The following is a 17,159-nucleotide window of genomic DNA, read 5'->3' as shown; positions in this document are numbered from 1 at the left end:
AGGTGCAAATGAGGCATAGACCACCGCACTACCACACAGGTGTGTGTGTGTGTGTGACCTATTCCCGAATGATTCTCGGGAAACTCGGAAAAGGTTAATTTCGTTTCACCTCGGAGCGGGGTAGCCACACCATCTGGTCTCAGCATGACATGGAGCCCGGATGGAAATGAGATTTTGTGGTTTTAGGCAACGCGTGGCGAAGTAATTCCCGCTTCCTGCGTTGCGGTTTTAGCTCTTGTTAGAGGCGGCCAGTGTGAAGGTTACGAGCTTCGGAGGAGGATTTACTTCAGAAGATTAGCGTCAAAATGGACTCCAGGTTTGGGGGATGAAAATATGAATCCTTTTCTTTCTCTCTCTCTCTCTCTCTTTACCACTTGGTGATTAGCGATCGGAAGTTGATTAAGTAAAAAAACAACGGTGCCATCATTAGTTGCGGATTATTAGCGTAGGGGTAGGGTACGCCTGGGAAGGTCAAACCTCACGTCATTCTGCACTCAAGGGGGCCAAACCACCTACGTACAGCTTCAGAAGGTGCAGCTTCAGTGCGCTCCTTCTTCTCGCCGGCACCAGCCTCTGGAAGGTGGAATACTCCGGGGACTTCAGCAGGGGGGACAGGACAGGACAGGACAGAGCAAAGACAGAAAACGTCAATCCGGAGGGGGCCACCGATTGCGGTTCCTTTTCACCTTTCCACCGTCGATCGGGATTACTGTCCGACTTTCAAGTACATCAAGGAGTCCAGGGGGGAGGTCCTGGAGGTGGAGGCTTACCTGTGGTTGACATCCGACGACGATGAAGATGAAGACACCCTGCAGCGCGTTGATCAGGTCGGTCACGATCCAGATGTACTTCGGTCCACCGACGGCCCAGGAGACGACATCCGCCACCCAGGTGACGCCCATCACGACGACCAGCTTGAGGCAGACGCGCCCAAGTGCGGCACTGTAAGAGGGAGAAGAAACCAAACCGCGACTGAGCATAACGCAGGGGGGGCGGGGCAGGAGCGAGGGAAGAGAGAGAGAGAAGAGAGAAGAGAGAGAGGGGCAGGCGGGGGTCATTGGATCATTAAATCATGCCAGAAACGAAACATAACGCACAGAGACACACACACACACATACAGACACATATGGGGTTTTGGGGAGGGAGAGGCTACTACTAACCAGTCTACGAACTACAGACCGCGAACCAACAACATATGCCCGCGATTCCGGCTACGACCCGCTTGGTATGAAAAGAAAAACATATTTCTAACTAGCGAACCATGCGTCCCGTCCTTTCCTCGTTTCCCACTACCAACCACCCATCCACCCACCCAACACCTTATACCAACCACTCCTAGGCGGCGGTAGTACAACAGACCATTCCCTCCGGGTTACAACGTTCTCGAGGTTCAAACCCCACGACACGACGTGCTAGACGGTGGACACATTCATTTCTCGTTTGTGTTTTATTTTATTACCATTTCCACCTATTAGATTTATCACTCGGTTCCACCTACCCTGCCTGCTGGTGCTGCTCCGGTAACCGACATTACCGAGCGAACGGCTTTGGATAAAGCACCTCCAACGTCCTCGTCCTTTCGTCCGCAAAAGGAAAGCCTTTTTCCTCCTTTCACTTGGCCGGGAATCTGGAGCAGCAGGACCAGCGAGTGAGCGTCGGTCGGTGAGCGTGCAATAGATAAAAGCTCCGCCAACTATAACCTGGCCAACGCGCCGACACTGACAAAAAGACCCAGGAATAGGAATAAATTCTACGCTGGGGAGGCAACGATTGAGAGACAGATTTGCGAGATTTGCGCGTTCGGGTGGTCCCGTCCGGGCTACTGATCCGATCCGATTCGATCCGTTTCGTTTCAGCTAACGACTCCGGGACCAGCGGGGCCACCCATGAAGCGGTGATCGCGCAAAAATCGAGCATTCGACCGACCGGGCGCAGTCCGGGCGCTTGCTTGATGGAAGACGAATCGGTTATCGGTTGGCGTTGCTTGTCACCATGGCTACGGTAAATCGATAAAGGGCGGGACTCTTCTACTGCGGCTTGTCGTCACTCACTGACTTCCGACACTTGACTTTCTCCATCGGTTGTCATCGTCGGCGTCGGCCTCAGTTGATCTGGAGCAGAGAGTTGTGGTTGTGGCCGCCCTCCCCACAATGAAAGGCGGAAAGTTCAACGAGCATTGCCAATAGGTTGCTACGATGGCTACGAAGTCGAAACATTAAATTGAAACATTACTCGCCATCACGTCTCGTCGAGAACAGTTGGACTCCGCGTTTGGTTGCTTGCCGTTTGGTCCGGTAATTTATCGTTTCAAAAAGGCCGCCTTGAAGTTCGCCTCAGGGGTCCTCGAATTTTCGAATTTCCATCGAGACATCGTTTATAGAGAGCGGCATCGACATCATCATCCACCGGCTACCGGCTTCCGACCGGCAATTTCCAACGTGACGTTTCACTAATCGTCCCTTCGATTCGTAGCTGATGGAAAACAGATCAAATTCCCTGTGTTGCCGGTGATCTATTTTAAAATTGGCAAACACCGCAACACGGCACCGAACGTCATCGAACGTCATCCAAGCATTCGGGGGATTCACTTCGCCATTCGCCAGGAATTTGAGGTATTTTCCAATTCATTTTCACTCGATTTGTTAATGGGTTGGGAAGGGGTAAGCGGGCGAACTCACATGATCCGTAGTGGTGCTGGTGTGGCCATTGCGTCGATTGGTGGCGCCAGGAAAACGACGGAACCGCATCATGAATCGTCGAGAGAGGGAGAGGTCTGCGGTACTAGTGGATGGACTTGTTCCAAGTTTTTCCAAGTGGCCACCATCGTCGACAACGACAACGACGATGACGACGACGAAACAAAACTGAGAGCACAGCCAACGAATATTTAGTTTTCTGGCTGCCGGCGGGCATCTCGTTCCAAAACAATTCAATTGGAGTCTTCAAAAAGGACGAGGCAACGGCGATTGGGAGAGAGGGGATCACAGTCAAGGGGCTTCTTAAAATTAATTGGAAAACAGAACTAAAGTGCCAAGGAGAGAAAGAGAGAGAGGGAGAAAGGAAGCTGTTCCGAGATGACGCCAAACGATGAAAGCAAACGACGACGACGATGAGCGCCGGCATGTGTTGTATCCGGAAACCGGAAGGAAGCAACCATTTTCCCTCTGTTCTCTGTTCTCCGTCTCGCAATTGAGATCGTTTTGCGTTTTGGAAGGAGGAAATCGTATTCCTCCACACGTTCGACACCAAACCAGGCACGGAACGAACGTCGACGGAGTGCCGGTTTACCGGAAAACCTTCCGCTTCGCGTGCTGCCGAGTGCTGCACTTGATTAAATAACAATTAATTTTCCCAGTGACAGTAAAACATCGCCCCTTCTCGGTGGGTAATGGTGGGCTAATTAAGCAATTCCATTTCGAGATTTATGATACGGCATCAGCAGAGCGAAAAAATGGCGCACACCCAAAAGGACAATCGGTGGGCTCTGGACTGGATGAATTCCTCGGTCTCGGCTGCGTTACGTCGGACACCGGGCCGGTTCTTCGCTTCCATTTGATTGTTCCATAAAATCATTTCGAAAGTGGAGCTTTTAATTATTTTCCTCCCGCCTGGCTAGCTTTAAACCGAGCGACAACCGCCGGAAGGCATATAGTGACTGACTTTGGCTTTGGCGAGAAACAACCCAACTTTGGAACTTCCTCCGGTTGCAATCCGAACGATCCGACAATCGACTGCTACTTGTCAGAGCCGGAAATGAGGTTGCACGTGCAACGACGGCGCACTGAACCGGAAAGCCGGCCCCCTTATTCTCGTACGATTCTTCGTACCAACCACCAGCAGCAGCACCGGCAACAGCACTAGATGGCCCTGGTGGCCCGGTTGTGGGGTTTCGAATTTCGTTCTAAATCGAAAATTGCTTTCGACAGGCAAAACTTGAAATGTGCTGACCCATTTCAGCTTCCTGGGGAATGGCCACCTCCTTCTCGCCACCTCCAAAAGATTCCAATTCGCCAATACCAAATAGATGGCCACCAGCCATTATCCTTTCCTTATCCACCTTCACACATCCACCTCTCCTTCAGCACATAACCAAGCGCTGCTCTCACTTCTGTCGATACTTTTCTGCTGATATGAACGGTTTTTCTCAATTCCCAGACAGCAGAAAGGAAGGGAACCTAGCGGGTCTGCATGCAGGAACACATTTTCCGGAGGTTTTAGTTTCCGGCTACCACCATCCGACCGAGACAGTTGCGACTGAAGTTTGCTAAAGTGATTTTCAACCGCACCGCGTTCGCGCAGGGTTTGGTCCGTTCCCCGGGTCGTTCGCCTACTGCCACTGAAATCTATAATGGAATCTAATGTTTGAACAACGGGGAACGACAAATGATGATGGCATGTATGGGGTGAGCTGACCTACAGGTCATGCACAGGAAGCGAACCAGGTAAGCCATGACCAAAAGCACTACCGATGACATATTAGAGCCACTTTTTATTGGAACGTTTTCTCTGCGTTCCACATTGAGCCATTTATCAAAAGGAGCGAGAATTAGTAGCCACATACAGTTTTCGCACAGTTTATGAGGTTGTTTTCGGTTGTTATGTTCGATCGAAAGCTTTTAAGAACGGGGAACAGAAGCGATTCTAAGCGATTAAACACGATGAAGCAGCTCACTGGATGAAGCAGCTAGCATCAGGTACAAGCGAGTTCTAGTATAAAGGATGCGCGCTGGTGTGTTAGTTTCGTTTCTTTGCATTAGTCTCACAACATAGAAAGCGTACATGATAAGAGGAAGAAAGGGGAAAGAGCTACAAATCTTCTAATACAATTAGCACAAATACAGTTTGTGTTGGGGGGAAGGGGATCAAGGCATATAAATTATGCTGGATTAAGGTGGATTTTAGTGACAGCGGCAGCCGGTCAGCCAGGCCAGCGGAGAGAGGGAAATCAATCTTACCGTTCCGTGGTCGATTTGACGTCGTCGCGCTTCCATAGGCCACAGGTCAGCTGGCGGGCCGTCGAAGCAAACAGCAGCAGATTGATGCCGAGCAGGAGGCCGATCGGTCCGAAGAAGTAGGTCAGCATTTCCATGTCACCTGCACAGAGAGAAAGAGAAAGAGAGATAGAATGAGTGAGTGTGTTGTGATGTGATGAGCATAAAATGGAGCCGTCATGATCATCATCATTCGTCTGCCGTCGTCGTCTTTGTCGATCTCGTGGGTTTTGATGATCATCATGCCCGCGGAACGGGCAGCTGTATAAATATTATGCACGGTCCCGACCGAAGCCGAGCCGAGAGACCGCACCCGAGATGAATCTGATGTAATCCGGATCCGCCGCAGGCAACTCGCATTACTCGCTGTTGCTTCTGCTGCTGCTGCTCTGTCATCAATGCGGTCAACATCAACATGCCCTCCAGTGGGGATCGCGTAGTCCGTGGTGTTTACGGGCGGATGCGCACCTTTTTGGCCATGCTCGCAGCGCAATAATTTCGAAACAAAAAAAGGCCAAGATGAAGTATAGAAGGCAGCACCTTTTTTATAAAGGGGGGGAGCATATTTGAAGAAGATTGCGCGCATTGATCGTTTGTCTCACCTTCGCCGAGACCGAGACGCGGACCGAGGTGGTGGTAATGAAATTAAAATTAATGTCCATCTTAAATGGAAGCGCCCTGAGCGGCAGCAGCAGCAGCAGCACAACTTTTTGTGGTTTCGGTCTAGAAAAGAGGGGACGCTCTAAAAGTGATCTCTTTTTAATATCCGTTTTTTGGTTGCTTTTTTGCGAAGCGACGCTTCTCTAACGTGGTGGGGATCATTAAAAGGACATTTCACGTTCTTCTGGATCCAATTTAATGATTTTCATCAACCAGAAAGCGATCCAGAATAGCACAAAATGGAGAGAAAGAAGAAGAGAGTTCATCAAATAGAGCAATCAAGATGTTTCGCTTCTCCATCTTATCGGCGACAGTGTATGCCAGTGCCATCGAGACACACACACACAAGTCTTCGGTGACACTTTGTTTGCGAAAGCCATAAATTTCCGGCAACATATTTGCTGCTCACTTCCACTGCTCTGCTGACGGCAGCGGATGGCAGAAGCGGAAGCTGAAATGGATTAGATTTTCCATTCCGATAGAGTAGCCATCGCGACAAGACGAGACGAGCCACCCAGGCGCGCTCTACTCCAGTGTAACAAAGTGTAATCCTTCTACTGACGGTGAAGAGAATGAAACTGTAAATGACACTCTGTCTCCTTCTGCACAGATGTACGCTTTCGTCCCACATTTCCGGTAGCTTACTATCGTGTGGATTCCCGACGATTCGGTGGAAATCCCTTCCATTTGCAACTGTTAATTGATGAAAACAACGATACAACCGTTACGTACGAACGGCGGAAACATTACTTCTACTGCTGGCCGTGGCGTTCTGTTTTGCGACAACGGCCAACAACGACAAGAACCCAACATCAGAACGAGTGCAGGATGAGAGGCAAATGTTTACATTTTATCAGCAAACGATGAGGAATTTCAAATTACCGGCAATTCCGGAGTCCGATTTCGTGCACACTCTGAGAGCGTGAGAGGCACCTGGCACATCCAAAGGACGTGAACGGAACGGTTGGCCACTTTAGTCTCATTTTCCGCTTGAATAGTTTGTCGCTTTTCTCCAAATTCCGGCCCTCGTTGGTTCATCGTAGAAATCGAAATTCTTCGTTCTCCATCACTGACGCACGATGGTTCCACGGCGTTGTCACGGCACCAGACACTAGACCCGTAGGAGTGGAGGGTTAGTGGAAAGAATGTAAGGGCATCATGTTCGCCCCTAGTACCGTAGCATATCTCGCCCGCCCATGGAGTGCTCTGAGTTGAATGAGAAGCACCAGCAAAAGCATCGCAATGACGATTGCTTGCAATGCAATCGCGACGACGTAGCACATTGTAACGGCACACGAGGACACAGACAGGTGTGCGCGCTCGATGCCAAACAACTTTCCCAATATGCTGCAACGATCGATCAGCACCACAGCAACCGAAATGGCGCCGAAGAATTTGTTTTGCAAATGCTCTCTCTCTCTCTTTCTCTATCGCGCAACATTGTAACTTTGTGTGGCAGGCAGCAGGGCTTGTTTGTGGCCGCATAACGCGCTTCTCGCCTCGCTATCTCACTTGCCACCAGCAAGTAACACGATAACCAGCCAGATAGTGCGCCTTGCCTACATACATCAAATTGGCCTGGTTGTCTATTAGTTTATCAAACGGTGCACCCCACCATTATGGTGTCACTCACACGTTCACGTGCGTGCAGCGTCCTGGGGTGTCCAAGGATACCATTGCCCTTCGTCGTCGTCGTCGTCGTCGGTTTGTAATCGAAGAATAATCGATTGCCCATCCACGCCACGATTGCCAGCAGCAGAGAAAGTGTGCGCAATAAGTTCGCAAACCGCCATGCCAGAGTGAGCATAGAAAAGCAATAGAAGGTGCGGGGCCCGAGGTCTGTGCTAAACTCTAAATCGGTTTCACGCCTTTGGCCGTAAAACGGAATAGGTCTCTCCCGGTCTTCTCTGCAACTTTTGAGGGTCCCGCTTTCGCCATTCCCGCCAGGAATCCCACGGGAGACGACGAGGGATCGGTTTGGTATTGAGGACGAATGCGCGGAGGGGTCTCGCGAGGGACACACGCAGCGAGATTGATTGGTACGGGATCGCGCGCGCGTGGTGGTGCTGGTGATGATTAATTCGATACTGACCATCATGATCATGATCAGCATGATGCTACAGGCGAGCCAGCCAGTCAGCTAGCCAGCCACGCCGGGAACAATGTCTGCGCCCGTTGGTCTTCCTCTCATCGATCATCGGGATAGATCAGCAGCTGTCAATCGGCACTCGCACGATCGCTCGCATGTTCGTGTCCATCTTTCTAATTTCATCTGACCAACAACGCGCTCGTCCGTGTCTGTGTCTGCGTATGCTGACCAGTCTTTACACCGCGGTGCCACCGGTATTCACGAGATGGTTGCGGGGTTTAGCACCTGAAAAGCACCGGAGTTAATCCGTTTCCTTCGTTGCGCGACGCATTTCAGTGATCGATTCGGCTATCGAGACGAATTTTCGACACTTTTGCACCTCGCTAGTTTGTTTCACCAATTCACGAGGGTAAACAGCGCACCCCAACGCCCCAGAAAATCAGGAAGTTAACAGACTCACAGCCTGCGGAACCATAAAAACGTCAAACCCGAAAAGCGTGGCACACGGCATCAAAGGCACACCGAAATGAAAGGGAAATTAATGCGTGAAATTGGTAGCCAAACTCCAGTAGCACTCCAGTCGCTGGTCTCGTGAGCGCTTTGTTTCCTGTTCCTTGGTGGACGATCGAAAGCGTGAAGGAATGAAAGCTCGACCAGGATCGACGACAGACCAGGTCACCGTCGCCGAGTGATTGATGTGGACCTCTCTCGCTCTCTGGATCGACGTGAAAATGTGGAGCAGTTGGTCACTTCCGGAGGAGGAGCAGGGCAAAACACTGGACCAAACACACACACACACACACCGGACGACTGGGCGCCCCCTCCTCTCGTTAAGATACATTTATTATGCAGATCCCAAACGCGGATTATAACACCGCGGCGTGTTCTCACGGCCTCTGTTGTGGAAGAGCATTTAGCCACACAACTCACGACGACGACGAGGAGATGGCCACCACCGGTAGCCTGCACCGGACGGACCGGACGAGAATGATAATTTAATTAAAGTTTCTCCTTCCTTCTTCCAGCGGATTAGACGAGCGAACGGGGGACGGGCGTGTCCCCGAAGCAGGGAACGCAAGCCGGTTCCCGGTTTTCCAGATCGCGGCCAAATCGCAGACTCTAATGAGTCCGCTGTCCGCGTATCGCTGGACGACCTTGACGGCGGACGTAATGAAGGTGACGCCAAGGGCCTTAGGCGCATCCCCATTCCCCAAAAGGAATGAGGATGATCGTTGCGCGCGATCGCTCTGATCGTAATTATCGTAAACTCTCCTTCGGAATGGTCCGCAGACAGCTGACGCGCGCGCGTTGTTGCGCAGCGCCCGAAACGGCGTCACAAATCGACAAGTTTTAATGATGAGCGAAAGGGTCCAGAACGAATCCGAATCGTGGGTCTAAGCGCAGCCGCAACCGCAACACCGTCCGCCCATGTTTCGGAAGCGCGACCCAATTTCTCTGCTCGGCGCGGGCCTCAGACGCGGGCCTCAGACGCGGGCCTACCTTAAAAAGTAATCACCAAACTTATTACGACGCCAAGCAGCGAAATGTGCAGCGTAATGGTCTGCGTCGTTTCGCGCGTAAACGGTACGCAATTGCTGCTGCTACGTACATTCCAGCGAAGATATCTGCTCCGTGGTAAGGGTTGTAAGGTGGTTGTACGTTGCGCTAAAAGCACACTAATGATGCGTGTTCCAGAGAGGGCTACGGCTAGTAGGCGCATGACACCATGACGACGAAGGTGGGATGACAATTTTCTTTAAAAATTTCATTTTTTTTCGTCCCCCCCTCAGGAGAGAGAGAGTGTGCCGTCCAGGGCGTAGGGCATCCGGACACTTTCTAAGCACTTAGTGGTGAAGCCTGCACCTGGCCCCAAAACACACAATCGCCTTCTCGGACGGTAGTTGGTTTTACTTTTACTACCGACTTCGGGGAAACTGGCTCGATCAGCAACAACAACAGCAACAGCTGTGTCCAGTCTCTGGTTGTCACCCTAGCCGGAACGCCAAGGTGTTGGGTAGCATGTGTTTTGAGTTCGTCCGCGTCCGAGACCTTTCACTTTTGATCTCGAGATCATTTCTCCTCAGCTGCCGATCGTCGGTATCTTGTGAGAATGCGGTCTTGCACGCGGGGGGACTGACCAGAAAGAAAGGTGACATTTCGAAGCGAGGAAAGAGAAATTTATGAGACAATTGTTTCGGTTGCTAAAGTGACACACAGCGCGAGCGCCACACCGCGGCGAAGCGAAGAAACAGTTAATGAGTGAATTATGCACTTGCAGCCCGCAGGAGTCCATTCAAACCATTGAAATCGAAACAATTATTAATGGAAAAATGGCGCAGATAAACACGGAGAGAGAGAGACAGAGAGAGGACAGCCAGACAGAGCGGCGACCATCGTTGCGCGTTGTGCGTTTGATCTTCAGCCGAACCCCCCCACGCTGTGGACACTGTGCACCATCGTCGAGGGGATGAACCGCCTCGTCCGCCTAATGTTGTCATCGGCCATCGACCAGACGACACCGGCGGGGGGGGTTATTTATTTTCTTCCTGCACATTGCTGCACAAAACGGCGCAATGGAGTGTGTACACTCTCTTGTCCGGTCTTGGTGGTGTGTCCGGACGCCAACAACTGTCATACTTATTTATTTGCATTCCGCCATCGATGAAGTACGGCCGCGGCGGGTCTGTGGGCTTCGCAAACGACGCAAAGTAGACAGTCACGACTACCGGTGTCCGGTACACCCGGTAGCGACAGTCGACCCATTGTACCATCATCCATTGGCAGAACATATTTTCCATTCCGTACGTATCGTCGATGGTATAGGACATCATTTAAGGGATGTTCCATCATGTGTTGCATGATTTGTCGTCCTCGGATGCGGAATGCTTCGGAAGTGGGATCTCTCGAGAGTGGGTTTTTGGGAGCGTCAATTGGCTGTTAGAGCACCGGAACAGGTGGACATTAATTATGAGTTTAATTGAATCAAACTACAAGCAGCATTCTGCGCGGTGTGTATCGACTCATTCGAGCACCGTAGGCACCAATTGATCACACCGAAAACACCGGCGGCACACAGAAGACCAAAGACGCAGCAGATAGGTCCCAGACCCAGGATCTGTGGCACATTGTTGCAATGCCACAAGCAAACACCGAGACGTTGTGCGATGATTTATGACAGAAGAGCGTGCGGCCGCCCTCAATGTTTGCTCTTTCTGGTTACCGGGCAGGTGCAGACACATCGCGCGCGTCCACTCCAGAGATCGCTGGTGGTGGTGGTGGTCGATTTTCCGCATCGATGCAAAACACCAATCCAATCGAACCTCGGAGCGGTGCCGCCAGTTCAGCGCGAAGCGAAGTATCGCCTTAAGACGTCTTACCGGGTCCGGAGTAGTGCTCGGTTTCTGTAATTTACATCGAGGGTCCCCGACGATGACATAATGGGGGAAATGCGCCGCCTTATCTGATTTGCCAATGAGCTTGCGGAGCTCCAAAACTAATATTGTAGCTAAATTACTCGCCAGCCTTCCGCCCCTTGCTTGCTGGCCGGATGATAAGAATGAAGCGAGCTCCTTCCCCTTCCCATAGCATAGAGAGCGCGCACTGCCGATGGCAGACGTCTGGCCGGATGGTTATGGGTGGTTTATGTTTCCCGGGAAGCAGCAGCAGCAGCAGCATCATCGTTCGACCAGCCACTAACAGTGGAGGAGGAAAACTTTCCTTCCGACTCCGACCGGCCAAAGGCCCCCCGGCCCCCCGTTGGCAGCCAGCGGCAGCGGCGTGTATGCTCTCATGTCTAAACGAAGGAAAATTTATGGGCCAAACTGCGGGCCATCCATAAATCAAGCTCCTAGCTAGCTAGAGCTCGGCGAGCGCGCCGCGCACTCGCGGCCAAACTGTGGTTCGGTTCTGGCCACGGCCGCCGCGAGACGCATTGCCATTGCCACTGGCGGGCCGCGATGACGACGCACCACCGCCGCCACACCACCGTCAAAGGTTTTTGTTTTTCCGATTTTTTTCCGCCGTCTGTTTTGGTCCCGACCTCGTGGAGCGGGTCCTTGCTTTGACCGCCACACCGGCAGCGGCGACGGCTGGATAAGGTTTTTTTTTTCGCTGGCCAGTTTCGAGGTTTGTTTTGGTTTCATCTGCAACCTGCGCCTGAACCTACCGCACCGTACGCATCACTCCTGGTTCTTGGTACAAAGCGGTAGATCATCGTTCGAATTCGTCTACTATTTCTTTTTCTTCTTCCTCTTCGTGCTGCTCAGGACAACAAAAAGAGGAAACGAGGTGAGATGAGACACACGCACACACAAAGAATGGTCATAAAATGAGCGAAAAGCAACGGGACCGAACGACGCAACGACGCGACGCTCTTAAGCCAATTAACTTGAGGCCAAGGGTACGGCACCCTCGCGTCGCCACAATTCGCAATGCTCTGTTTTGTGTGGAATGGTCAACGCGCTGGCGGCCTGGCCAGGAAGTTCGCGGAATGGTAGGAAGACGACGGAACAGCTTTGACAGCTTTTGAGCTAGAGTAAACGACACTCCGGCTGCGAGAGAGGTCACGAGACACATAAACCCGGTTAACTTCATTACGAATTCGTAAACATTACTCTCATTCTTTCTTTCTAACCTTTTCCTCTTCTTTTTCAAGGCGAAACGAGATACTTCAGCTCTTCTCCCACTCGGGCTGACATCTTTGCTTTCTACTTTCTACGAGATGAAACAAGCAGCACACACATGAGTTTAGTTGCTTTAACATGTTTATGCTCATCCAAAGGGTAACATCGTTAGTAGATGTGATGTTTCGTCGTCCTCGTCGTCGTCACCCCGTGTTGCCATTGTCTTAAGGTCATCAGCACTGGAACTGGCGAGATAATGAATAAATGATGGGCGCTGATAAGGAGATTGATTGTCGGATGGAACGTGTTGAGCAGAGAAAAATCGTATTCTAAATCCGCTATCAATGAAAGCGATCGATGATCGGAGCATACATTTCAGAAACAAACCTGCCTTCCATCCATTGATTATTTATGAGTTTGCGAAACAATTGCCCCAGCCCTGCTCGAAGTGCAAGAGTCGCCAATCTCGGTGTGGTCGCCAACCTCACCATCCCACTCTTTTCTCCCATCCCTTTGGCTTCGATTTATCATCCTTGCCCCCGCTGTGTGTGTGTACACATTGAAGCATTATTTATGAATCACGGCCATGAATACGTTTCTATTTTTAATGTACAGCATCACTTATATTCAGCTTCAGCGCCTCGATCGACGCTCACGAGTAATATCTTTTTTCAATTCTAAAATGTCCCCCCCCACCCGACTTCTGCTCTGTTGCTCCTCCAGACAAACCTCCCTCGGAGTCGGTGCCATATTCATTCAGGTCCCGGTTACCACCAGCACGCTATCTGGTTCCCTATCTGGCGGCGGCCGCGATGGCGTCGTGGTGTGTCGGACTGTTTTCCATTCGCGCGCACCCGGGCACCGGGTTTTTGATTGACAGCTCCGCGCGCGCACTGCCCCCGATTTGGTGTCAAATGCTTAGAGTCGAACGCACACGATCGTGCGCTGATCTTGAACGCACCCTTGCCCTCCCCCCTACTGGACCACCCCAGGGGCCGCAACATAACCCGTGCTTGCTATCAGCGGCGGGCCGGTGGCCGGTTTGCTTCGCGAATTTACAGCTCTCGCCATCTCGAGCGCGGACTTGTGAAGAGATTTTCACTTTTCGCACATTGTTGAGCTGACCACAGTTTTCGGGATCAGATAGGAGGAGTGGAGGGGAGGGGGGGGGTTTGTTTGGTCAGCTCCGTTAGAGATCTTGTGGCAACATCCTCTTCCGGCCAGGCATTAGCCACGTGAGTGGCAACAGACAAGACATCGCCCGGCCTCCACCACTAGGAAACATAAATTAACTAGATAAAAAAATGCGGGCCAAAGACATGACCACCAGAAGGGTGGAAGGGTTGGGAGGATGTTTGCGAGCTTTTTCCATCGAGTCAAGTCAAAACACTTTCGCTGACCCGCAAGTCACGACGATGATGGTCAAGGTATGAGGCGAGATGTTGGAATGCAAACTAACACACGATGATCAATGGGTCAGATTTCGAAAATAGTATCTGACGTGGCGTGTGTCTCTGATCGTTTCGAAGTGAATCAGAGATCGGGTATGCTGCTGGTGGTGCTGTCGGGATATCTTATCAAGCTGACTGTTAAACCATTTCAGATGGAATGTTAAGTAAATTGCGAGAGACACTTGATTCTACAATTGTTGCTTCTAAATACAAATTTCATTTCAAGTCAAAGATCAGACACACGATTTACTGCAATGCAATGGACGTCCAATGAGCTAGTATTTCCCTCAAGCGAACACATTCCGATCCCTCTCTTGTGTCTTGTTCAATTGGTTGGATAATTTGGCGAACGGTACGGAATGAAGCATCGGGAATTGCCTTGTTCCCCCCTCAAAATGCAAGAGTCTCATACTGTTTTGGGAACGAGGTCGGTATTTGGAACCCGGCTTCGCGGTGACTGTGTTGCGTCGACTGTCGTCACTGCCCTGGGTACGTCAGATGTCGGACGGATGTGGCAAATTGTGGCTCGAGACGTGGAATGCTTCACTGAGCGCCCGCTGTAAAGAGTCCCGAAACCTTCTTTTCGGCGGTAATGATCTCGAAAAGAATAAACACCCGGCACTAGCACACATACACACACACAAACACACGCGAACACGTGGACGGTGAATGTTACTTGACATTCACAAAACGTGCGCATAATTGCGGCACTCTTTCTGTCTGTCTGTCTGTCTGTCCTGGCCGGATGTGACCTGTGCTGGTGCTCTGCTGCTGCTGCGACAATCTGCGGCCAGAGCCCAACCGCGAGAGCGAGGAGCAAGCGAACCGAGGCGAGCCGTGGCCGTGGGCTTCATGACCCATTTCCCACCGGCGCTATTACGCTTCTTTTAATCGCTCCTTTCGGTCGCTGGTGCGCGCATCATTCACTCACGCACGCCCGAGAGGCCATGATGAGAAGCCGTCGGACCAAAAATTCCGCCTTCAGCAAAGGGCGGGGATCCGCGATCCGCCATTCCGCGAACCAACGACGACGACGACGACGACGACGACGTTGGGCTTCAATCATGCTGGTACTACCCTACACTGCGCCACTTTCCGCTCCGTCTTCCGCGGGGACGCTTGTTTTTGTTCTCGAATTTCATTTTTCATCCCAAAGTAAGAAAAAGTAAAATGCTCCACTTGGTGCCGGCATTCGACATACTTTTTGTGTGTCGCCGCTTTGAACCACAGTGGCACAACAGATGATTTATAGTGGCCCCCTCTTCCCTCTTCATCCTCTCTACCTCTCTTCTTTCTTGATGACAATGCCAAAGCCGAGATTGGATTAGTTTATCGAGCAGAAAAACTAAAACTCATTAAACAGGAGCAAAATTAGATTTCCAAACGCCGCATTCTCCATCTTGTGGCTGGTCTGTTGTGGCGACGTCGTGGTCGTCGCCGTCTTGGGGGAACATATTTTTGCGTTGGAGGGGCCCAAATTTCAAAGAAACGGGCTAAAAATCACATTGCTAAACATTTGCCCGTTGCGGACTTGGACCGTAGAATACACATTCGGCGGCGATCGTTCTTCATGCCATTCGGGGTTATCAAAAACCACATTCCACACCGATGTTTTCCGAGACAGCTTCCCTCGCACGGTCGCTTACGAATATCATTTGCAAAAAAAAAAAAAACAAAACATAAAACGCGCACCGGGAATGCGGGGACAGAGCAGAGACTTCTGTCGGTTTTTAATCGGATCAACACGCGCGCTTGGCGGCAACCATCACCACCGTCGCCGCCATGTTTCGTTTGATCGATCATAAACTACGCGCGCCGCGGCAGGAGACGACTAGCCAAAACAAACAATTTATGCCTCGATCGCCGCAGGAGTGGCAAGGGAAAAGCAGAGAGAAAGAGAGTGAAAGAGAGAAGAAAGTGATTGAGTCGAGTCGAAGACAAATAACGAATCGGAGTGGAGCGACATCTGTTCGATCTGCTGGCGAGCTTTCATCATCGGTTCGCACCCGGCCGCCAGGAATCGAAAGCCGCGCGTTCACGATCAGCAAACGATCAGCAAGTCGATGACGACGATGAGGACAGAGAACGAGGAAACCTCCGGTGATAATCGCTTATTAATCAGACCGAAAATGTTGTCGATTTCTCTGTCCGGCTCTTTCGCTCTCTCCATCTCTCTGTCTCTCTGCCTTTCTCATGCAAATTAGACCGAAACGTCATCACCGCCGCGGTACCGGATCCACGGGCATCGAACGAGAAATGGCTGATCGGAAAAGAAAGACATTAACACATCCACGAGGTGAAGATCGCGATCATGTTCCGCCCAATTCGAATCGCGATGCGAGGAACATGCTAATTGGTGACGCGAGGAGTCCCGATGGGGGACGGTGAGATCGCACAAAAAAGCACGTGACGAGCCCCCCGGCCAATCGGGAATGCGGCGGCCACGAGGCATCGGCAGAGCAGCTGATTTATGGAGGAGCAACAAATGAGCGACTTCACGCTGGGTCATAAGACACCCGCAAGCATAAACATTTGGCCCGGCCGCGAGTTAGGGGGTCATATGAGGCAAAACATGCCACTCCCGGTGCGGTCGGTGGTTTGGCAACTCCTTCTCTTCCATTCCTTCCTCCCTTCTTCCTCCCCCTAAAAATGATCGTTTCTCCGATTTTGATGTTTGAGAATGGAATGGAATCCAACTGAAAAGGCGGGGCTGTGTGGCTTAACCTACATTCAACAGCAAGCAAGCATGATGATCGAGGTCCTGGGGAGGGCAGTGCGAAACGGAGAGATATGGTGCGATAATCGGGCGGGATGTTGCCAAACCGCCAGCCCAAAACTTCACCTCATCGATCACTTAACTTAACGCGCGAAACGGTTTTTGATGTAGCTGATGTATTGATATGTTTGGTAAAAATCAAGATCTCGCTCACGATGAAGGCACAACACATGGCACGCACGAGCAGTCCTTTCTCCCCTTTCTCGAATCGAACACTCCACCAAGGGGGCCCTCATAAATGCCTTTCGGAAACAATGGTATGATTGATTGTGATACGATTTAACGAGCGCCGGGAATCACACCCACCGCCGCAGCCCCTGTTCCGGCGTTCCGGATTGCGACCTAAATTTGGATTTCCCCTTTGAAGCATTTGAAGCATTTGAAGAGAGATAGAGCGAGACATGATCGCTTTGAGATAGAGGAGCCGATCGGTGGAAGAGCATAATCAGCATAACAAAGCACCAACGCAAAAGGCACCTGAGAGAGACACACACACACGCATCGGGGGGCGATGGCTTTGGTTTATTGTCACATTATCGTTATAGCAATGATGGAGATAAGCCCTCACC

General features: G+C 51.2%; 1 protein-coding gene across 4 annotated transcripts in view; it reads right to left on the bottom strand.

Moving 5' to 3' along the window:
* LOC125951615 (probable G-protein coupled receptor Mth-like 1) overlaps window positions 1-17,159 on the bottom strand; it is a 155,948-nt gene that overhangs the window by 3,937 nt on the left and 134,852 nt on the right. For 3 of the 4 annotated variants that reach the window (XM_049680571.1, XM_049680572.1, XM_049680569.1), the window contains exons 6-7: window positions 4,957-5,095; window positions 771-972 (exon numbers count right to left, since the gene is read on the bottom strand). In XM_049680571.1, coding sequence (XP_049536528.1) covers window positions 771-972; window positions 4,957-5,095 — 341 coding nt within the window. The remainder of the gene's footprint in view (window positions 1-770; window positions 973-4,956; window positions 5,096-17,159) is intronic. The other variant, XM_049680573.1, reaches the window with a different exon arrangement.

Source organism: Anopheles darlingi, chromosome 2, assembly GCF_943734745.1.
Source record: "Anopheles darlingi chromosome 2, idAnoDarlMG_H_01, whole genome shotgun sequence".
Taxonomy (NCBI): domain Eukaryota; kingdom Metazoa; phylum Arthropoda; class Insecta; order Diptera; family Culicidae; genus Anopheles; species Anopheles darlingi.
Note: the sequence above shows the minus strand (reverse complement) of the source record. Positions and strands in the feature narration are given on the sequence as shown.